The sequence below is a fragment of the Clupea harengus genome, chromosome 1 (genome assembly GCF_900700415.2).
Source record: "Clupea harengus chromosome 1, Ch_v2.0.2, whole genome shotgun sequence".
In the NCBI taxonomy this organism is placed as follows: Eukaryota; Metazoa; Chordata; class Actinopteri; order Clupeiformes; family Clupeidae; genus Clupea; species Clupea harengus.
The window spans coordinates 6,498,553-6,523,391 of record NC_045152.1 but is presented as its reverse complement, the minus strand read 5'-3'; the positions used below and the strand labels follow the sequence as shown (position 1 = coordinate 6,523,391).

At 44.6% G+C, this 24,839-nt stretch overlaps 1 protein-coding gene across 4 annotated transcripts in view; it reads right to left on the bottom strand.

Annotated features, from left to right (window-relative positions):
* The window catches only part of abat (4-aminobutyrate aminotransferase), a 28,609-nt gene extending 3,820 nt beyond the window's left edge, over positions 1–24,789 (bottom strand). Inside the window, exons 1-14 of one of the 4 annotated variants that reach the window (XM_031565814.2) lie at positions 24,613–24,789; positions 24,146–24,357; positions 14,663–14,829; positions 13,380–13,477; positions 12,845–12,874; positions 9,422–9,539; positions 5,269–5,318; positions 4,666–4,746; positions 3,999–4,091; positions 2,518–2,580; positions 2,311–2,374; positions 1,904–2,052; positions 1,360–1,497; positions 127–294 (exon numbers count right to left, since the gene is read on the bottom strand). In XM_031565814.2, coding sequence (XP_031421674.1) covers positions 127–294; positions 1,360–1,497; positions 1,904–2,052; positions 2,311–2,374; positions 2,518–2,580; positions 3,999–4,091; positions 4,666–4,746; positions 5,269–5,318; positions 9,422–9,539; positions 12,845–12,874; positions 13,380–13,477; positions 14,663–14,732 — 1,122 coding nt within the window. In that variant the 5' untranslated portion in view covers positions 14,733–14,829; positions 24,146–24,357; positions 24,613–24,789. Of the gene's footprint in view, positions 1–126; positions 295–1,359; positions 1,498–1,903; positions 2,053–2,310; positions 2,375–2,517; positions 2,581–3,998; positions 4,092–4,665; positions 4,747–5,268; positions 5,319–9,421; positions 9,540–12,844; positions 12,875–13,379; positions 13,478–14,662; positions 14,830–24,145 lie in introns of all 4 variants that reach the window. The other 3 variants (XM_031565815.2, XM_012827221.3, XM_012827222.3) reach the window with 3 other exon arrangements.
* Between the last annotated feature and the right edge of the window lie 50 nt (positions 24,790–24,839).

Sequence of the window (24,839 nt, the reverse complement as noted above, 5' to 3'; positions counted from 1 at the left end):
CTTAAATTGGTTGACAGACAAATACTCGGTTAGTTTGAACTCCACTTGAACAGTGTTCCATTTTTGGGAAGCAAAGAATATAAAAGCTATTTTACCTATATTAGTTTTTGTAAGGGTTAGGCATACCTTGTCAGCCTGCAGTTTGTCTTTGTGAAAATAGCCCCCGGTCAGCAGCTTCTTGCTGAAGGAGACGATGTCAGCGGGGTCCTCCATGCCCCAGTGCTCGTGGGCCCAGAACTTGCCCGTCGATCCACCGCCCGTCTGCACCTCGTCCACGTGGAAGGCACAGCCGTGCTAAAAACACACACGCACACACATCTGTGTGTAAAACATCTGTCTGACCGTCTGGACTGCTCCTTTGAGCCTGAAGCAAGGTGTTCCGCAGAGGATCTTGGTTGACATGCTTGGTTCTACGAACTACCGGTTCTATGTATGAACTGCAAAATACATAAACAAGTATCTCCTATTTATATGAAGACCTAGAAGTAACACAACCCCCTAGCTTCAAAATGTTCCCCATTTACCCCTCAACTACTGCAACTATCCACACCAACACATAACACCAGATCCCTTGAATATAGATCTCCTGAGGCAAAAACAGAGAAACAAGCCAAACATCCCTTACGTTGTCATGTCAGGAGGCAGGTATCAGTGAGGATATCAAATATTTCTGAAAAGATGAAATAGATGAATGATATCTATCTGTGGTGGAAGCTTGCTGTATTAGCGTGCTAAATCTCTCCTCTCTGCCATGTCAAAGAATGATTCCCTTCTGCTCCGTTATCAGTGCGCTGCCAAACCAGAGCTGGCAGCGTGGGGATGATTGCCATCCATTTTGGATTTTTTAGCGTCCACTTGGCATATGAATGGGAATGTCATTTTCAAATACGGCCCTAAGAGGGAACGGCCGGTGATGACGGAGAACTACATCTGGCACGCGTGGTCGCCCCCTCTCAAGGTGTACCCATCCATCCTCACGGGATCCAAACATCAGCCCTCCTCGGTCATGTTTTACGTGGACAGCGTGACATTTTAACTGCCTCATCCTTCTGTCATCTTTATGGCTTCAGGTGTCCTGACATAGGACCTACACTCCATCAGACCTCTATCATCTGGTGAACTTATCTCATCACTCTGAGATTCTTCTGAATGAAGAGTGCATTAGAAATAAAATGAATTATTATTATTATCAATAGAAGCAAAAGTGTCTGTGTGTGTCTGGGGGATTTCAAGTTACAGGTGGGTTGCGGTGAATTGATTTGGGGGTTTGTATGATGGCTGATAGTGACTCTGGTTCTGTGGGCTGTAACTGCGTGTGGTTTTGTGTTTGGGGGGGGTTTCGGGGTGTGCGTGGCTCACCTTGCTCGCGATGTTCCTCAGCTTGAGGAAGAAGTCGGGAGAGGCGTGGTTGTCCCCGCCCTCTGCCTGGATGGGCTCAATCACAATGCCGGCCACTGGCATTCCCTTTGTTCTCCACTTCTCAATCAGGTCCTCCACCTACACACACACACACACACACACACACACACACACACACAATGGGATGACATAAGAATGAAGTAGCAGTTTAACTGTTTAATAGGATTTAGATAAGGTTTATCAGTTATCTGTACACCAGGCTACCTCTGAACTTTAGCACTGTGTGCCAGGCTCAGAGGATAGGTTTTACACATTTACTGAAGGCTACCAGGCTGGCGTATTAGTCTCCATGACTAGATGATACTGAATACCATTATGTGACTTCATGGACACTGTTTATGACCTTTAACTTTATGACCCAGGTCATAGACTACTGTTGTTCTGAAACCACGCCAGGATTAAACAGTGAAGCCTGTCCAAGTCCAAGGTTTGGGAGATAAGGGGACACACAGGGCAGAGAGGTCTCCATGCCGACAGCACTCACCTCCTCCAGACAGCGCGCCTCCTCCTGGGCATTCTCCCGGACGAACTCCTCAAGCGGGTACTGCAGCTTAGGGAAGGGGGCGATGGGCCAGTCAAAGGATGGAATGTCTAGCTTATGAATGGCTTTGGAGTGCGTGGTAGCCAGGCAACCTTCAAACAAAACAATACAAAGCTTGTAGCACAGATGGATCCGGTTCAGCACAACACGAATGCAGGCTACTGGTTCATCAGTAGCCTGGATACTATAATACATCTAGTTTTATAAACCACAAGTTATAAGTCTTGTGCTCGGTGTAGCGTTGTAGCGCTGACAGTAAAAATCAGGTGTTGATTGGACAAAACAGCTTTATGGAACGGTGAAGATACAGGGGCTTTATGACAGTGTGCTGAGGAGCTGCTGGACCTTACCCATAGTTCTCCCATGAAACCCTCCCATGAAGGACAGGATGCTCAAATCTGGGCAGCCAGGAGACTGTGTGTGGGAGAGAAAAGTGCTTAGTCACGATCAGCACAAGGACAAAGGGAAAAGAGAGGACTTTTATATTAAAAAAAAAAATGGGGGAGAGAGAATTTGTGGTGTTTCATCATTTTAATAACTTGTAATTACAGAGTCACCTGATTGATCATGCAGGATGTCACATCCTCCTCTGAAGGGTTGTTATGTCCTCTCTCTTTGTTCTGGAGAAGATAGATAGAATAGATGAATGTTAACTCCTTCTAGTGAGAAGACTTGCACATTAAGTAACGACAACATCAAAATGACACGTCAATGAGGCGTCATACTTGACTCAGATCTCAATTTTGAAACCCATATCAAAAATATAATTAAAACATCTTTTTATCACTTAAGAAACATTGCTAAGGTGCAACCGTTTCTCGCTCAGGCTGACACCGAAAGACTGATGCACGCGTTTATCACGAGCAGGCTAGACTACTGTAACTTGCTTTTGTCTGGTCTACCAAAAAAAGCCATTAGTCAACTACAAACAATACAGAATGCAGCAGCGCGAGTCCTCACTAAAACAAGACGGAGAGCGCACATCACACCAGTATTAAAATCACTGCACTGGCTACCTGTTAGTTTTAGAATAGATTTCAAGGTTCTCCTACTAGTCTATAAATCACTCCATAGTCATGCACCTGAATATATAACAGACATGCTCTCAAGGTACACACCCAGTAGATCCCTGAGGTCCTCCGGCACTGAACTTCTAACAGTTCCAAAAGCCAGGACAAAGAGACATGGGGAAGCAGCTTTTAGTTTCTATGCCCCCAACCTTTGGAACACTCTGCCAGAATACCTAAGAATGGCCGAAACGGTTGAAACCTTTAAACATGCACTTAAGACATACCTCTTTGATCTCGCTTATCACTCACTGTAAAATGTATTTAACATTTATGGAACATTTATTTATTTACTTATTTCTGTCTCTTTTCAAGTATTTGTACCCCCCCCCCCGCCCAGCAGCTGTCTCTTAGTTTGACGATAACTGTGCTGAGCAGTCTTTTATGGTGCCAGTGCGGTTAGTACGTAATTTCCTGTTCATTTATCTCTGGCAAAATCTGTGTCTTTTTATAAGTGTTTTGTAACTTGTAAAATGTATTTATTTAACATTAATGTAACATTTATTTATTTATTTACTTATCTGTGTCTCTTTACAAGTGTTTGTAACCCCCCCCCCCAGCAGCTTAGTTTGACGATGACCGTGCTGAGTAGTCCTTTACGGTGCCAGTGCGGTTAGTACGTTTATTTTATTTTATTCATTTATCTCTTGAAAATCTGTGTGGTTTTTTTTTTTTTTACAAGTGTTTGTAAACCCCCCCCCCCCCCCCCCCCCCCCCCTTTTCTTTCCTACTGTGAGGCGCATTGTGTTACTTCCTTGTATGAAATGCGCCGTACAAATAAAGTTTGATTTGATTTGATTTGATTTGACACAACACAAAATGTATTAGGTTGGCACTGCACAACAGAATTGTAATCAAGGGACAGAAGGAGATGCTGTCAATCTATGAACGGGAGTTCAGTCCCATGTTACTGTCTCTTCTCCTGTCTGCGCATGTTCTGATTGAGTCCCATGTTTGCTGATTTCACTCACCCTGTACCAGATGAACATGGCCTTGTATGCGTTCTCATTGGAGCAGGAGCCACACGCCATAGTCTGCACACGGGTCATGCCACTGGGGGCAACCTGGAAAGGACACCAAACACTAAAGTAAGGGCGCACACACACACACACACACACACACACACACACACACACACACACACACACACACACACACACACACACACACACACACACACACACACACACACACACACACACACACACACACACACACACACACACACCCCACCCACACACACAAATTCCCCCCATCCACCCATACACACACAGCACATATTTTCAAATGTGTAAACCACTATATAGACTGGCGGGGGCCACAGACTAAAGTCACGAGGTCTATTATCATGCTAAGGAGTCGAGCTAAGAGGGCAGTTTTGTAACCAGCGTGCACACATCCTGTTTGTCGAGGAGAAGGTTGTCCTTGCCTCATGCTTCGAATGCATCCAGACAGTCCTGTTCTATTGCACAACACCAGTGCCCTCCGCTCTGTCCCCCCCACAGGCATGGCCACCAAAAGTTAAACTTACATAAACTTTACTTTTGGGGACAAGGAGCCATTAAAAAAAAACAAGCTGGGTGTTAACACACACACACACACACACACACACACACACACTAAAAGAAAGACACTCACAGAGAGAAGGCTTTCATTCAGCTTCTCTGGAAAATTCTCAGGTGGCAGGATACCAAGAGCTGGTCGGTTGATAAATGAACTCTGGGGGAAAAACAGAAAGCAATGCCCATTAGCACCAAATAGCCACCTGGCACTGAACTGCTCTACTTCAATGTGATCCTCTCCAACAGCAGATATATATTGGAAATGAATACGAATCGTAACACCGCTGTGCTCTTGCTAAATAGCCCACAATATCAGGACAGAGAACCCAGAGCATCATAGGAGTTAATTTAAAGCGCTGTTGTTACAAAACACTGAGCATTCTGGGCAAAGAAATGACAATCAACATTATGAGGTACAGTCATCAAATTTAAGAAGGAAGCCCCCCCCACACACGCGCACACACACACACACACACACACACCCTCAGCTAGCAAACAACCTCTGAGAGTTCTCATCCCTCTGTCCCTCTGTCCTTCTCTCCTCCTCCTCCTCCTCCTCCTCCTCTCTGTTCTTCCTGTTCTAGCTCTCCCAGCCCCCTGTCTGACCGGAGACGGTTGAAATTGGATGACGCGCTCAACCTATAAATATGCCCCCTGATTACCCTGACTGATGACTTACCAAATTATGTGGGTTGGCCATGACTTTCATGAGGGAAGGGTGATTGTAACCTGAAACGACAGAACAAACCATCAAAAATCACATTATTTACAATGGGGATGATGAGAGGGAAAAGAAAACCTTATGTTCAGAGAATGTGATCAGTAGCAACAGTATTGGGGTCATCCCTGAGGAAACTACACAAATATGACACAGCTGATTCAACGGAAACACTTCATTAGTCAGTCAGTGAGAGTGATATTAACTAACCTGCAAGTGGCTTCATTTGCATAATATGAAAGAGGGTGCTGATCACATTCACTCACAGTGACTCATTTGAAACAGGAGTCCAGGTTTAGGATTCTTATTTGAATTTGTGGAAGTGCTTGATTAAGCGGGCATTACTGAAATGGATGACTGAAATGGTTGGCCTAATACAGCCTTTCTACATCAACAGATTGCCTTAGCACCGTACAGCAGACATATAATACTAGGGTATGAGATGAACTGATTGAGCTGACAGCTCCTTTCGATATAAGTGATAGCAGGCATATGTGATCCAGAGACCTCCATCTTGAAGGTTGAGGCAGACAGATGCTATCTCTTTCCATCAAGGTGCTGGTTACGTATTGATTTACGTGACAGTTCCTAAATTTAACAGCAGGGGGAGTCTTTGGGGCAGTGTGTTAGACTGAGAGGCTGAACCACGTTTCTCTTTTGACACATCAGAGTAAGGAATTTTCGCCGACATCTCCTGAGTAACACACACACTGAACCGGACACACACACACACACACACACACACACACACACATACACACAGAGGATACTGAGGTATGACAAGAGAAAAAGTGTGAGATGAACAGAACCTGTTCATTTATTTATCTAGCTTTATTTATGATGCGCTCGGCTGGACTGCTATCTCTCACAAATAAACATCCCTTTTCACTGATCATGCCTGAGAGTGTCATATGTCACTGAACCGGTTCAATCCAGCCGATAAGGGCATGTCCTCAGAGGTGGGAACCGATCAATTTGCATTCTCTCAATGTTTCTCTCTCTAAATAAACAAACGTACACAAATGTATGTGTGTGTATGAACAAAGAGAGTGACAGAGAGAGATCCAGAACCAATATATTATATATATATATATATATATATATATATACACATCCTGAGGATGTGTGCGTTACAGTGAATCCCTATTTTGTGTGGTTATGTATGTGCTGTGCACATATCAGGCTGTATCCCTTTCAGCTGGGCTACATTTGTAGTCTATTTAGCGATGCTAAAATCCACAAAGCCCTTCAGAAAGGCAAGAACAATCAGACATGAAGTGCCAGAAATTAGCTAATCTAGGACAGCTCACTATCTGCGGATCTCTCGCGCCTCCTCCTGTTGGTCTGTTCTGCAGAGAGAACGTCTGGAATGCGATCCAACAGACTCACACATCAGAGAACCGTAAAGATAAACTCAGCGTGACTTGCAAATTGGGGGGAAGTGTCCATGACAATAAAATGATGCAATGGCGGGGGAATAACTCTCTACTATAGGCAAAGAGAGAACATGGCCAAGTGCGTGGCTTTGAGCACAAAGAGGGCATTGTCACACTGTATTTGACCATACAGCCACTGAGCTCAACGAGTCTGATAGTAGAGTGTGTTGTGTTGTATGAACTTTGGCAGCTGGAGCTGTGAGGATGGAGGAGGCTGCTGGATGCAGACAGAGAGATTCCCTTCACATGGCTTTATCACCCTGCTCCAGACCACTAACACACACACACACACACAGTCACACACACAACAGGATTGCCTGCAAGGTTTGGACCGTTCTCTCTCAACTGGAAAGAGTGTTCGCTTATGCTGAACACGCAACATGCAGTGTTGTGTTGTGTGTATGGGTGTATAGTGTGTGTGTGTGTGTATGGGTGTACAGTGTGTGTGTGTGTGTGTGTGTATGGATGTATAGTGTGTTAACGTGGGTTTGTGTGTGTGTGTGAGTGTATCAACACGCTAGGCTCCATTCTACTAAGCTTGAGTAAGCATGACAGTGTCGCAGTGTTGCACTGCAGCGAGGAGATGGGGGAGGGGAACCGGCCACTGTCAAACATTCCTTTAGTCTTCACCCCACAACACACACACACACACACACACACACACACACACACACACACACACACACACACTGTGCAGTTGCTCCTGTGCTTGAAGACTCTTCACACATCAACAACTGGATTTTTGAGAAGATCAGCCTGTGTTATTTACGCCACACACACACACACACACACACACACACAGACATGCATATGCACACTGCAGACACATCCACACACACACACACACACACACACATGCATATGCACACTTCAGACACATCCACACACACACACACACACACACACACACACACACACACACACACACACACACACAGACATGCATATGCACACTGCAGACACATCCACACACACACAGGCACACAGTGATGCATATGCACAATGCAGACACATCCACACACACACAGACATGCATATGCACACTGCAGACACAGCCACACACACACACACACACACACACACACATGCATATGCACACTGCAGACACATCCACACACACACAGACATGCATATGCACACTGCAGACACATCCACACAGACACACACACACACAGTGATGCATATGCACAATGCAGACACATCCACACACACACAGACATGCATATGCACACTGCAGACACATCCACACACACACACACGTAGCACATCCTGCTACTGCTCCGACATGCGAGCGGTGTGGCGTGGGGCCGTGGCAGTTGTGGCAGATAGGACTGTGTTAAATACTAGTGTGGATGAATATGAGATCTGACTGAATAAAACTTCATTAGCTGCCCACGCCTTGTCAGTGCCGGAGGGCGCCTCCAGTCTGCGGAGCGAGACAACGCAGACGGGCAGAGACAGTCTGGCAGGGGTGATTGGTCATTTAAGCCCTCCTGAGTCACCTCAGGTCCCCTGTGTCAGCCTAGGAAAGGAAAGGCATTGACTGACTGACTGACTGACTGTGTGTGTATTTGTGTGTGTGTGTGTGTGTGTGTGAGGTACACACACAGACTGTGACTGACACACACACACACACACACACACACACACACACACACACACACACACACACACACACACACACAGCCTTTCAGCATTAGTGTGGCCTTGCTAACCAGCTGCCCTTCTGCTCTTTTTCCTCACACAGCCATTCTGTCCTTTTCTGAAAAGCAGATCTGTGTCCGGGTCCAAGGACAGGCTAAGCTGACCACTGGAAATGCCCAAAAGCACAACAGGTCCAAACTCACAGGACACCACTGAGCCCTGCGCTACATAACCACCTCTAGTGTCACTTACATTTAATACTTCAAGCTCATCTTGAGCAAAAAAAAAAGAAAAGCGTCCCAAGGATTTGATATGTTGATTAGCTCAGCGGGTGCTAATGCTGTTACATTCACGCGCATAAAGTCTTGCACAGACAGAGTGGAGAGGAATAATTAGTGGCACTCGTATGAAACTATGAGGCTGAGGACAGGCCAGGACTGTTTCTCTTGCACTCGAGGGGGAAGTAATGGGCTCCAGAGTGATTTAATGATGTGTGATGCTATTGTACTGCCCTTCAGGTTGCACTCTCTACTGGGGATGCCTGTTTATCTGATGTTGGCACATCTCTCACACACACACACACACACACACAGACGTACAACACTTACGCTGAGACCATTTATGTTGTGTGTGCGCAAGGAGAGGACATGTGTAGTCTATGGGCTGAAACACACCAAACGCGTTTCTAAAAACGTGACGCTAACAAAACCATTGTTTCCTATGGTACGGCGCGCCTTCCGCGTGCGCCTTTTCTCAGCCACGCGTTGCGTCTTTGTAGCGTTTTTTAGATGCGCTTAAAAGTTGAACTATTCTCAACTTTCCAGCGCAAGGCGCGGAGGCACACCGCTCATCAATGTCACACTCGGCCCAGGCAGGTTGCGCACGCAGCTCCGCTTCCTAGCCGCACTTTGCCAAGATGTTTTTGAAGCGTCTGCCGTTTTAAAAACGTGTTTGGTGTGTTTCAGCCCTATGTGTGTGTGTTTGTTTGTTTGTCTTGGATTAGGTTGGTGTGTGTGAGGCTCATGCCAACGCACCAATGGGGATGGAGGAGATCTGGGTGTAGACATCCAGCATGCGATTCCCATCCACGTCCACCAGGTAGTTCCCACGGCTCTCGTCATAGTTGCAGAAGAAGTGCACCGCTCCCACGTTCTGCAGAAGCACACAGAGGTACAACGGGATCTCAGTCATGCGGGACCCAAACACGGAGAACGTCCACATATAATCCAGGTTTCTCCGTCACTCTCCTTTTTCTTCATGAGCAGAATTATGATTAGTGTGTGACTTGCATGCTAATGCTAATCACTGGGGCTAATGCCGCACAGCGGGGCGCAGGTATGACTGACTGTCAGAGCCGACTCTGGCGCAGACGTGGCCCTGATCCGGGGAGGATCTACTCCAGAGTCGGCGCCTCTCTGGCCTCCACTGCACATCGGGTTTCAGCAGCACATTTTATAGGACGAATTAATCTTGGTAAAAGCCACGGTTGCAAATTTATATATATATATATATATATTTTAAAAAAAAAGGCTTTCGGTAATTCAGTGGCTTCAGTGAAATTACATTATGGAAAATGAAACCAGCATATTAAATATACCACAGAGCATGCTCACTAGGGGCCTGTTGGATAACCAGGTTAATTTTCATAGAACATTTAAACATTTGCCTGTGTCTAATCTTTTCCCCGTCCATTTTATGGAGAATGGAAAAAAGAATGAAAGCCTCTTAGTCAATCATGGAGTAGAAGTAAATGTAAAAGGTATGATGCAATACAGCAGTCAACCAAAGATCAATTCAAAACCAGTTTATTTATGAAGCGCCCGATATTTACACCCAATCGTGCAGCTCAGAATGCTAGTCTTACGTGCGAGCATAGCACTATGAGCCAGCCTCCATCAAATTCAATTAAATGGAAGGAATAAGGAAACAATCCCATTTCCTGAGGGCACGAGTCTACACTGCAACACTCTGGAACCATTCTGTAACGTCTCAAGGCGCTCCCACCCCCTGCCATGTTAAGTACAAAGCACCAGTCTAAGTCAGTGCGTAACTCAGGCAGAAAGACCAAAGCCTGCCTGCTATTCACCACCCATTCGCTCGCCAGGCACCAAAGTCACAATCGCCAGCTACTGCCAGAGATGAATGGATCATGTGTAGCATGGCAAATCGCTACGCTGAGGCTTGCCTAGTGACCAGAGCTCCCACACACACACACACACACACACACACACACACACACACACACACACACACACACACACACAATCAAAAAACACACACACACACACACACACACACACACACACACACACACACACACACACAACAACAACAAACATCTTCATCTTTCAACCTTTTCCTGTTTGTCTCACATTTCTGCCGCACGCATAGAAAAGATTTCCGTTCATAGCCCCGATTCTGGTTCTCCTAATGAGGAGATTTATGCATAATGCATTTCTGCTCCCCCTATTATGACTGGAGGGGGGTGGGGGAGGCGCTTATGTAACGAGGGCAGGAGGAAAGCAAGAGGAGCGCGAGGAACCGATCGGCAGGAGGAACCTTCGAGCCCGCCTGTCACAAGCCATCAAGCTCCTGGGTCGGCTGAGGGGGGTCGGACTTCAGAGCAGAGCAGAGCAGAGCGCTCTGGGCATCTTCCAAGAGCAGCATCAACACACGTGAACCAGCATTGCACTCAACAGATGGACCGCCTGAGAGGAATCCTGTCTCGCTCACATACAAAAGGGCACTATGAAGAGCACGCACTGAAATTAGGTGCTGCACATCATGGTTTCGCTAAGCGTCGAGGGTTGATGGCAGGATTAGCAGTGGATTCATGCTTTTTATGGTTTAACAATCTATTGACCAGACTGCATAAATTGCATATATGGCTAATAGTTACATCTTACATTTGCAATTATGTAAGAAATGGTTATTTGACACAACAAGGTGATCAATAGACAGACCCCCTTGTCAAGTGAACTTGTCAAGTTCAACAACTAATTATTCATGATTATAGTCTCACTCCCCGCCCGTCATGGGTAACGGTCAGACAGTAGTCATGGGTAACGTTCAGACAGTAGTCATGGGTAACGTTCAGACAGTAGTCATGGGTAACGGTCAGACAGTAGTCATGGGTAACGTTCAGACAGTAGTCATGGGTAACGGTCAGACAGTAGTCATGGGTAACGGTCAGACAGTAGTCATGGGTAACGGTCAGACAGTAGTCATGGGTAACGGTCAGACAGTAGTCATGGGTAACAGTCTGACAGTAGTCATGGGTAACGGTCGGACAGTAGTCATGGGTAACGGTCAGACAGTAGTCATGGGTAACGGTCAGACAGTAGTCATGGGTAACGGTCAGACAGTAGTCATGGGTAACAGTTAGACAGTAGTTATGCCCATATGCACCAATCAGTTATCAGCAGAGAGCTCAATAGAAAAACGTCTCAGGACAAGCATCGGAAGTCATTCCATACTCCTTTAGAAGCCTGGAAGCCTGGTAAGGTGAATTTCACGTTGCAAAGAAATGTAGCACCATCTGCAAACATGCAGGCAGGTCGTGTTCAGAGGGTTACACAATTCACTGGGTCATGGAGTCGTGTAACATGGTGAAGGTCTTCCTGCGGAGCTGCCACACTGGTGTGCCACATTGAGGTCTGTGGTTGGGACGGAAGAGGTCTCCCAGGCAGTTGCAGTGATGTAATGAGAGGAGGAAGTCTATTATCTACCCCTTGTCAGAAATGCAAGCTATCAGAAAGCCTGCATTCTAGAACCCTTTAGGGTTTTTTCGGTTTGTCTCCAAGGAGACGCTCGTTAAAGTTTTATTAAGCCCCTTCGGATCTAATCTGGTGATTCTCATTCTGTCAGCTTTTTGGCAGCTAGCTGTGACTAACCATGTATCACCTCTTCTACATCAAAGGGGTTCTTTACAGGGGGAAGTTTTACATGAAAAAGGTTCTGCACATTCAGCTTTATAATCCAGACATGCATGCAAAGGTCTATCCGTATTCTCGCAGGTTTGTGCAGAAGATGCCCAGACCCACTGTGTGAGATCGTGTAATCAGGGTGACCTTGAGTCTCAAACACGCATCTTCAGCTAATGCTAATGCTAACGCTAACGCTCACTGTGCTCAGCCACCCACGCAAGGCATGCTGCATTACCCACTAGATACGGCCATCACATGACATGGGAATGCCTGCCATTGGAGGACCACCCCTCCCCCCCCAAAAAAAACAACATATCACATCACATCTTCATATTATTAACCATTGACCTATAATCAGGGGGGTTGAATTTGAGGTGGCCATGTTGTGTGACGTTATGATACCATGTGAGTGTAGAGAGAGAGAGACACCATAAGGGAAATGAGAATGGTTCACAGTGTCTCCGATCAAGCAGCTCATAGTAATACATCAGTATTACATCATAGTTATACATCATATGTTATTTGTCTTACCTGAATATCACCCAGCTGTTTGAGCAGTTCCTGTGAAAGGATAAAGAAGAAGAATATCATGTCACTCATTTGGGAATACAGGAATGAGTTACTCAGGTTACTTAAGAGCTAAGCACAGACACTTGGCATTTATTGTGTATCATTCATAAGAAAAAACACAAGCTAGCAAATCTGTTGATAAGGGAACTTCGCTTTGGCTTTCCAGCAATGGACCAAATATAGTCTTTGCACAGACGTATTTTCTGAAATGCCTGAGGCACTCGGATCAGCTGCTGATCAAAACACTACGGCAGAATGTTTTTTTCAAAGATAAACCGTGGCATCATGTCAAAACTCTGCTCCACCTACACAAACCGCACAAAACGGATAAACAGTCCAGAAATAGAGCATCCACCGGGCCGATGCCTCATTTACAGTCTGAGCAGCTGACAGCAGAGGTGAGCCAGCCAGACGTTGGGACAGCATCTCATTATGCTACAGAACTTTGGGGGGAAATTCACATTATGCTAAAGAATTATGGGACAGAGTGGCTTACATTGGACCTTGGCCCTGGGACTTCGGTCTTCATTGAGGGAGCATCGTACTCAAAGTCCACCTCCGACTTTGTGGCTGTTTTGCTGACATACCTGCAGCCTAGGAGGGGAGAGGGGAAAGGTAGTAATCACTATAAGTACTGGGCAAGATGTATGCTTTGGGTTGGGCAAAACAGGATGTTTACGTTGAGCACTGTTTGGGTTGCTCAATCAAAACATGTTTCTGTGTCTACCAGATCACTGATAACTCTGAGTAAAAGCACTCAAAAGTAGGAGCAAGCTTAAGTATACAGGATGGTAACTGTGGACTCTTTGTAAATCGTTGCGTGCATAAGATTACATTCCCACAATAACAGAGACATGCAAAATAAAAAAATAAATACATTTAACAAGTTTAAATGTGATAACTGTTAATGTCAATGTCATGATGTGGGAAATCGTATACTATAATATCAGTGAACCAATTTTAGACCAGATCTTTACAATGCAGTTGTGATAACATTCTGATATACAATGGCAGGGCTATGAAGGTCCTATGAGGTTAGCCTAGGTAGGTTTATAGAAGGTTTACATAAGCAACCCTTGACCGGTTGACCGGAGTGCTATAAGCGTCCTATTAGCATGAGGGAGGGATTGCCTTTTCCCCAACATGGAGGCAAAATGGCACAAAACTGGATGGAACCGGAAAACTGTTGATCATTAATCAACAGGTGAATATGAACAGACGAACAGATCAACATGAACTTAGGACCGAACACAGCCCAACTCACGTCTGAACAATCACCAAAGAGGAAACGCTGCCAATTTACAACTGCACATAGGCATAAGGCTACACATACATTTTTTAAATTTGTCTTACATTAATGAATTAAATTAGATGGTATAATACACATAATGCAGGAGTAAGGAGGAGTAAGGTATTCTCCTATGAATCTCCTGAGATTCCCAAAGGGGAATGACTGATCAACATTCATGCATTATTTTAATACCGCTAATACCCAACTGACCAGTCATAGCCATACTCATCGGAGCTCAATACAAATTTGAAAATAAAAATTCACCTCTGCAACATAATGCTAATTATGCTAATAAATTGAACACACCAATTAATTTGTCAACTGTTAGCTTAATTTAAAATCAATAATAATAAGACAACAACATAATGAACAATGTAGTGTATTATGAAAAGAACTGATATAACAATAAACATAATGCACCGACATTAGTCTTGGCCATAAGGTCATAATGACGTAATGACAGTCTCTCGTGGGCTGCGGGGGCTCACCTTGTGCACTAAGGCGCAGGTTATGTTGAAGGGACAGGGCCAGCTGACGGCTGAGCAGCGATGAAGCCATGTGTAGGAGTGCCTGGCAGACGGAACCGGAACAAGAACCGCACCGAACCAGAACCTGGGAGGATGGTCCTTAAACACAGCAGCTGGCCTGGCTTAACCTGCAGAGACACACAGACAGGAGGGACCTGGTTGGTTCTGTTGTGGTGGCACGCTGAGGCAGAGACCGATGACTATGGGGCCGGTGACGGCATTCTGTCTTGCACCATCTAGTTGCACCTTTATTACGACACATGACTCAGCAAGTTAAGCCCTTCGACAGCAGCTGCATATCTGAAACGTGTGTGTTACGCAAGGGCCACTAATACATTATTATTACCCTTGATATATGTGGATTAATAAAAATATCCTTTTGTTCTGAAAAGATATGAAAAGATTGCATTAGTGTCATTTGGCATTAGTGGTTTTCTTCTGCTTTGGTACAGACTTTGCTACTGCGGCCGACTGCAAATTAGTCACCAGTCCAAGTTCTGAATAATGGTTTTGATTGATTTAAGTGAGCTTGGCCACTGAAGGAGCTGATGACTACAGCCGAAGTGGTGGAACCTTTTTGCCCGTGCTGTGCCTTTGTTCAGAGAGGGCAGGGGGGCATCAGCGCTGCGCTGCACCGGGCTGGGCTGGGCTGGGAAAGAAGCATCTGACCGGCACGATCAGCCAACTAATCTGGTAGCCATATAATTGCTTTTCATGTGGCGAGTCAGTTTGGTTGAGCTTGAATGGGCTACCTCAACCTTTCACACGCAGTAAGGATTAGGAATTAAAGCTCAACCTGGACTGAGTTTGGGTGTGAAGGTAAATCGTATTTGGCACTCGGCAGCGATATTAGTGAGCACAGACAGACGTGATCTCACCATCCTCTACCACACCACCACACAGAAGCACTCTCAAAAAGCAACCATACACAAGTTCTTATGCTTTTCATTCGTACACTCATCCGTTGTTGCCAGTACATTTCACACAACACTCCCATGCATTTCTACCCATCCTCTGGCCGTGTGATGGAATCCCAGACCCAATCCCAGTTGCCACAAAGACATGATGGCCAACAACAATCTGATGCCAAACACCTGACTCATGAACCAGTACACCCATAACTGAGTGATTCAGGATATCAGAAGCCATGACGGCAAGCAAAAGACCATTGAGGCCATTTGTTCACTCCTCTTCTGCACATCGCTACATCAGCATAGAAACCTCTGTTGGTCTACAGTCACACTCATTCACTGGTCTTCCTGGATTACCAGTAGTTTAATCCTATTTTTAATAAAGTATATTGAAATGGAAACCTCCTAAATGACATTGAGTCAGTGACACCTTCAATGGCTATAATAAAATGAATCAAAGGAATCGGATTAATTGTAGAGAATCCACAATGGGACCTACTCATAAACAGCATTCCAGAAATAGTCATGTAACATTTCTGCCAGGATCTCTACTTATTGCCCGAGCCCTGTCCGTGCTCAAGGCGTTGTCTAGTACGGTCTGTATCCAAAAACAGGTTGTCTAGTACTGCCTGTCCGTGCTCAAGGCGTTGTCTAGTACTGTCTGTATCCAAAAACAGGTTGTCTAGTACTGCCTGTCCGTGCTCAAGGCGTTGTCTAGTACTGTCTGTATCCAAAAACAGGTTGTCTAGTACTGCCTGTCCGTGCTCAAGGCGTTGTCTAGTACTGTCTGTATCCAAAAACAGGTGACCCAACTGCACTGGTGTTCAGGAGCCACCTCCAGGATTTCTCCCTCTCCCTCTCCAGGGAGTCCTTGAGGTGCAAATCTGCTATGTGTTTCCCCTGTCATAATTACCCATCCCCCCCCCCCCCCCCCCCCTTAATTCCCAACCTTGCCTCTCCCCTCTCAGGCATGGCCATAAATCAGACCGGGCACCGCACAGGATTGTGGGTTGGGGACTCCTTCGGTCTGGGCTGAGCCATGTTAGGACACTACTGGGGGTTTTCTAACATGACTGACTCATACAGCCCCTGCAAGGCGATGATTAATCCCTCACACTCACTCAAGGCATTCACATTCATACACACACACAGCTCTGGAACAGATTAATTGGGCTAAACGGTCTGATTACACATGGTCTCACATTCCCGCGGGGAGTACTCTCACCTGCATCCCCTGACCTGTGTTTAGGTCATTAGCGCACACGCACACACACACACGCACACTAGCAGGGTTGACCTGACCCCAATTAACATAGTAAAAATGTGCTGACACAGGGCGATTTTTAGCCTCAGAATCTATAGGTGACTGTGCTTTAAGCAGTGAAGCCATTTATGTTCTTTTTTTCGTTCTTTTTACGTTTTTTGCAATGCGATTCGTTTTTGTACATGTTTGTTACACGCTAAGACACCCCCTCAACCAACATCATCTCACAACGCATAGAGGCTAGCGCTCCAAGGAGGGCAGCCAATACACTGTTACTTGATCAATAGCAATGACATATTTTGATGAGAATGCGCCTAACCGAGTCACGTCACGTGACTGGGGGAATTGCTGCATATGTGCTGCATTACTCATTCCATGCACCATGCACCAGGCACCAGGTTACTGTGTACAGGCACTTTATGTTTGTGCCATTTTTCCAGGTGACCTTTTTGAGGCACCTGAAGGAACCGGATGATTGTCCACTAAGAAGAGGCAGTGGTCATCCCTAACAAACACACAGAGCAACTGAAACATTCGTCTTTTCTCCTATTTTTTCTCCCCACTATTCCCATTCTTTTGTAACCATCACAGTCTCGTCTCCCTTCCGCCCTCTTGCTTACACACACACACACACACACACACACACACACACACACACACACACACACACTCTCTCTCTCTCTCTCTCTCTCTCCTCCTCTTTCTGACTCCATCATTCTCATTTCTCTCGCTCTCTCTCCCTTCATCTTCCTCAGTCCCCAACCCCTGTCTCTCCTCTCCCGATTGGGGAGCTTGATTACGCAACCTCGGATTGTGCCCAAGCAAGAAAATTCCAGACGATGCTCCGAGTCTGCAGAAGGAATGAGCCGCACGAACCCCCCCTCCCCTCATCAACCCCCCCCCCCCCCTCAATCCAGACAACAAAACCTCGACTGGATGGAACTGGTTCTCAAAAGGAGCCATTACACAAGCTTGCATCCCATATGCCTGGGAGGATGCAGCTACCTGAAGAAGTGGGCTAAACTGGATGGATTCCCTGGGGAAATACTGTTTTGGATGGATGACGCCATGTGTATTAATAGTCTTCTCATGGCTAAGGTTGTGAATATCACAACAATATCCAATTACTGTACGATCACTGAATGTATGTACTGAATTGTATTTATGAACTCTGGAGCGTGCGATCACTTTAGTTTCAGTGACAGCACGTATCTCCACGAGTAAGTGGATACCGTTTTTTAAAAGCCTATGCAACAACTCATTCACAGCAAATACAAGCAGCACACAACTGACACCTCAGTCGCAGACTGAAAATATCCTTAGATGAACTGTGAAAGACAAACAGTCAGAAACCGCATCTCACTCCACTGAGCCGAGCACCGGTTCTCTTTTGCTTTCCCCTCAGCTCTCACGGTGTTACAAAACTTGGAAGTGGCTACTCGTTATTCATCTGGGCTCTGCCCCTCGCGCCACGCCGTGGGCTCATTTCACTGCCAACAGTGACCCGCTGTTCAGTGTTGCACAACTGTGGCCATGCCACCCCAGCCCTCAAGTCCTCTCAAGACAGACAGCGAGGTCTGCCCCCGAGCCCCGGCCCCCCACACAACACACTTAATATTTATAAAGAATCATAAATAACATATTCTCACTGAAACCGCTTACCACTTCTCCGGCTGTTTTAGGTTGCAGCGCAGAGAGTTACACAGCCTGCTCTGTGGCCATTTTGAAAGTGATTTAAATGCTAATTACTTCTGCATTATGCAACATGTTTGGCATGCATCGGTCACGGGATGAGTAAAAGCAGCTTCAAACAAGCAAACAATCTCCACCATTAAGAAATCAAACAGAAATTGTCAGAAAGAGTGATCAATGTAAGCAATGATTGTGAAGATGCAGTTTACATTGTATCATTTTTCGGAGAGGCCTGAGTTACAGGATCATGTCTGACAATAACAGATCCTCCATTTCATCTGTTTAGCATGAGTAAGCCTTGGCTTACGCTCTTCTATAAGGACCAGAACATCCATAACATCTTATTTTGGCATGCCATTCTCAATGAAGACCACTTAATTCATCATTTTAAAAACAAAACAGATACAAGGCTTTATACATTATTCTTTACAATGACGTCACAATATTTTTTGTATAACTCTGACAGCCTAAATTCATTGAATGCTAATCATTAGCACTGCATTGTTATACAGAGGAATGCATCCATCTACTAGAGCTGAAGCTTGCATAGGTCCTGCTACACTAATGAGAAGTGAAGGCATTTGCCTTGAACAGGATCAAAGCACATTGCAGTGGCCATAACTCTCAGAACTGGCCCTCTACAAAAGAGGGGAGAGGCTGTCAACATCATTAACACTGTTCTACACAGACAAGCCCCTTTATTTAGTAGATAATATACATTACCCTGTCTTAATCTACTGTGGTAAATTCAATTATCTATGAGACAAATCACAGGTGATGGAAGAAAGGAGAGATTAGACTGTAGTTGCATGCGATTTTGATTTCAATGGATACTTCGACTAATGCTACGATTTACAGTGGTTTCATTTCCTTAGTAAATAAGTAAGACTTTATTTATATAGCACATTTTGTACAATAGTTGCAGTTCCAAGTGCTTTACATAAAACCAATAAAAGCAAGCAGCAAGAGCAATACATGGAGTAAAATAATGATCAATATCGTATCAGAACCTGATGTTCCGATAGGCTTCTTGACTTACTAAAATCATGATAAAAGGTATAAAAGGTATAAAAGGAATAAAAGGAATAAAACCCTTCTGAAATAGTAAAAACAGTGAAACTTACAGTTAGTATCAACCCCACAGAAAATTAATAAAATGCTTTGGTAAAAAGATTTTAAGCTGACTTTTGAAAGTGTCTAGCGTGTTTGCTTCCCTAATATTAATAGGTAATGTGTTCCATAATTTTGGGGCGTAGTTGACAAAGGCTGCATTGCCAATCTTCTTATGACTGCTTCTGGTGACCTGTAATAGACCTGTATCTGATGATCGCAGTGTTATAGCTGGTGTGTAGTTAGTAAGAGAGTGTTTACTTAAACAGGGCCTATTATGCTTTCCGGTTTTTCCCTATCCTGTAGTGTGTTGTATAGCTTGTTTGTGTGCGTCTGCAAAGTTACAAAGTCCTAAGTACACCCCAGAAGGAATTACTCTCTCTACAACTCTTCTCAGCTGCCTGAAACACCTGACTGGAATTTTCAGCCCTTTTCCTTTGTTACAAAAGGATGCAATCTCGTTACACAATCCTTATTGCCCGCCTAGCTGACCAATCAGAGCATACTGGGCTCATCGGTAGGGAAGACTTAAAGACAAAGAAGCTCTAAAAGAGCGTTTCAGACAGAGGGTGAATAGAGATGAAGCAGGTAAATCTTTTCTAGTAGACCCCCAAAATAAAATGATGAACACTGAAAATGAGCATAATAGCTCCTCTTTAAATGTGCAAATGAGGGCCCCTAATCTGTCGTCGTAGCAACAGCGCACACATCCAGTATAGAACCTCTTGAATCAAATAAATATTGGCCTAGAGTTGCCAGGGTAACCAGAGAGGGAGGGAGGGTAGCAATTCTATTCTAACCCCCCAGTCCACACTCTCAGCATGAAATGGACTTCTGCTGCTGAGCGTGTAGGGATACGATTTTCAAAAGGCAGAGCATCTCATAGAGAATCTTTCAACACGGAAGCCATACAAATCAGATTTGAGCACCTCAGCAGATGCATGCGTGTCAGTACACACTGCTACCACATGGTCAGCAAGATCAAATCTAAACTGACACAGCAATCAGAAATGTGGTTGATGCCTTGTGCTGTTAAACCCATTGAAAAACAGTGATGCAGTCTCTTAAGCGGTTATAAGTCAGGAATCTACAGAGATCTTCCAACTGAATAGTCATACAAAATGACCAAAAGCTGCGTCTCACCATCGTAGATGTGGGCCAACCATTTCTGCTCTTGTGTTGGTTACAGTTTTAGCAGTTCTTCCTAGATTTCTATAAGGTCAGAGCTCAAAGAGATATGATCATAAGGGACAAGACGCTGGCAACACAAGCTGGCTGAAGGGCACAGTTATGACAGCTGTAGTAGTAAATTATAAACTGAAATTAATTCAATTCACATTGAAAACATGAATCATTTCCCAGGGCAAAATTGTTCCTTTCAGGCACGGCATTTAGTCAAAGTAGTAGTGTACCATATCAGCCAGGGTCTAGATCGCTTTAAATTGCAAATAGAAACGATGCAGTCTCATCCTCTGTGATACAATAAATGAAAAAAGTATTATGCTACACATATCAGCACATACAATAAATCGTAACAGAGCCTTCTGATCAGGCTTGTTTTACGACTCATTTACCATTCAAAGAGTGAACCATTTACACCAACCACTGAGTCCTCTGACTCACTAAAGCAGCAGATTTGTACATGCATGTGTGAGGTAATGACAATGACACTAAATGTGTCGCTGAAGTATTCTTTACATAAGGCCGCGTGGGACAAACACAGCAAACATTTACATTTAGTCATTTAGCAGACGCTTTTGTCCAAAGCGACATACAAGGGAGAGAACATTCAAGCTACGAGCAATAGAGAGCTAGTGTAACAATAAATACTATTTTACATAAGAAATAGAAAAAAAAGTGCAGGAATGTAACTTCTGTAAGTGCAAGTTAAGTACTAGTAGAAGTGCAAGTTAGGAAGGGAGGTGCTCTCTGAAGAGTTGGGTCTTCAAGAGCTTCTTAAAAGGTAGAGAGGGACACCCCTGCTCTGGTAGTGCTAGGCAGCTAGTTCCACCAACGTGGAACTACGAATGAGAATAGTCTAGATTGCCGTACTTGCACAGACGGCAGTGCTAAAAGACGCTCATTAGACGAGTGCAGCATCCTTGGGGTAACATTTGCCCTTTCAAGAGCATTTAAGTAGATGGAAACAGAACCAGCAATTACTCTGTGACAAGCATAAGTGAGTTGAACTTGATGTGAAACTGTAAAGGACTGTGACCAGGGATGGATTACCGAACGGGCCTACCGGGCCCAGGCCCAGGGGCCCATGAGCTCAGGGGGCCCCTAAGCCAGAGCCTCTGCGTGAAGTCGCTGTTATGTAGCTCTTATTTGAGGTTATATTTTGTTAATTTGCTGTTGGCTTTAATTGAGTGTACCTGCACTGTGTATGTGTGTGTATGTGTATGTGCGCCAGGGGCGCAACTATAGACAATGCAGCCAGCACGGTGCAAAGGCTGCATTACACCAAAACACTAAATGCAATTTTCAATCATATTCCATACTGAAATGAAAAACAAAGTATGAGCCACTCGCAGGGGTGCATTTATGGATAAAAGTGCCTTTGACCTACAGTACGGGATGTGGAGTTCATACACCTTATGGATACTCCTAGAGAATCATTTGGAAGGGCCTTGGCTAGGGGTTGAAAAAAAAAAAAATCACATTTAAGTGTGCACTACCTCTTTAATAGAGCTAGGTCAAAAGCAGCAACTTGGATCATACAAATACAACATAGCCAAGCTTTTCTAAAAGTCTGTCTTTCATCCCGTGACTGAGAAGAGAGCAGTGAAGGCGCTCATCAAGAGGCTGTGACAGCTGTCAATCAAACTGTGCAGACATGGGGCCAGTAAACTCCTCTGCTTCGTCACAAAAAAACAAACGTACAAATGTTTACGAGCCAAAAGGAAGAATACAAATGTTCCTTGTTCAGTTAGATAGACATAATATCAAAGTTTTAGAATTACCTTTCAGCGTTGGTCACCTGCTCCTACATTGTCTTACACAAACTTACTTCTCGTCCCACGTTTGGTTTGTTTGCAGCTGGTCACCCTACACTGCACACTGACATAGGTACCCATACAGAACATTAACTAGGTTTTTGTAGACTACATTAGACATTTTAATCTCATTCGAAAATCATTTTGAGTTTGAATATCAGAACGTTTGGTAAACCAAGGTTTAGGCTTATAGAATGCAGTCAGGCCAGGTGGTTTCCCAAGTAGGCCCACCCTGGAGATCGAGTTGAGTCTAAACGGTTCGCATAACCGTTTACGTCCCAATAACCTCGTTCTTGGTTTGCACTAAGATATTCCTCCACCATAGTTTTTTCAACTTCTTATATCCATAGCCTTTAAGTCTTCACTTAGATAATTAGCTACCACCAGATACCAATAATGACAATTTATTATTTTTGTAAAAAATAAACATAGAGATCTGGAGTTATAAATCAAACATTCGGGTCTGTCGCCCCAGAGGCCCAGGCCAAACGACGCCCATGAGCCAAGTCATACCTGAAATTACAAAACATGGAGTCTTTCCGCTCAAGGATACGACCTCTATACAGTGTTGGACTATCTGAAGAAATTCCCCCAATATTCGAGAAAGCTACGACTTGTCAGATTAGAACCTGCTCAGTGGCGCTCCGGGCACATGGCATACCTACAATACCTTTAACATGCCACTGGTTACATGATCAGCTGCATTGGAGCAACAGGTCAACCCCAGCTGCAGGTCCTCTGACTGTTTGAAGGAAGAGCTTTTCTAGCTTACACATCAATACGTTCTGGATCGAATATTTTAGCGTGGTTAAGGTGCATACCTTCATTAGACTGCTAAGCAGTTGAGAATTTTTTAATAATTACTTAACTTGATATAATATTAATAATATAAAGCTTTACAACTACAAGTGTAGGAAACGCAATGTTCCTGACAGATTTGCATTCATTTACGAGTTAAGTATTGACTAATGATTTATCGTCATAGGGCCTGTAGACAAATTGAGATCGACCAAGTTCCTCCATCATATCAAGAGTTCCGTTACTCACGTCATACGCCGAACAAACAGACGCCAACCAGTTCCGACTGGATCTAAGTAGTCAAACATTTCTGCAGACAATATTGTTGCACAAGAACACGTACAACTTAGGTTGTATAGCGTTGCAATGTACCATTCAGTAAAATGTGGAGATAGTGTTTGTTGGGCAATGTCATTGTATGCCGCCGAGGTTGCCGAAACCACAGAATGCATTCACGTAGAGTCTAGACAAAAGTTATGCAGATATCTATAGCAACACAAATGTCAGAAGAAAAGAAACTCGAGTCTTTTGCTAGGGTAATGCTTCTAAGAATGAAGCTACATTGTGTAACAGGCTACAGGCTGAAAACATAGGCTGTCTGATACCCCTATGCTATGTGCTTATAGGAGACAAAAGATGCACCGGTGCAGAAGCGTATGGTGAAGGTACTCACGTTTTGATACTGTAGCGATCTATGGGTGTGCGGAAACCACGGCCGCTGCGGCAGCGAGAGAACAACGAAAGTAAAACGTAAACAGGTTCCGAGGGTCAGATCTTACATCGCTTGCGATCTGGTTCTTTTGACTGAAGGAGGGCCTTAATGAGACCCGATGCGCTGTTAGCCAATCAGAGTACTGCGCACTGGCTGACTCCCAACAGCTCTGGCTGCAAATCGAGTTATCAACCATTCATGTAAAATGATACAAATATATGACTTTAGCTATCTTTGTGACTCCTTAAACCCTGCATATGTAGATTATCACAATCATACAAATAAATCACCACATGAATGGCAAAGGTACAAAACTCACTGATAACGAGCTGATCTAACCATCAAGTATTGATAAAAAGATTTTACAAGAAATTCTGTCAGTACACGATTATAAAAAGTATATTTCAGAAATATTTAAGATAATATACCTTCAATGTTCAATCATGAAACAAATCCGAAGAACAAAACACGACGGGGGGATCGAATGTCAGACAGTAGACAGCAAGCGGTAGGCTGCAATAATGGATTTTGTAACTAACGTTCTCTGCCAACAAACTCAACCTGTCGGTGTCTGTGATTCGGTTCTTACTCCCTCTACAGTTCGACATCGGACGAGCAATGAAAAATAGCCCGGACAACAGCTGACGCCGTTCTC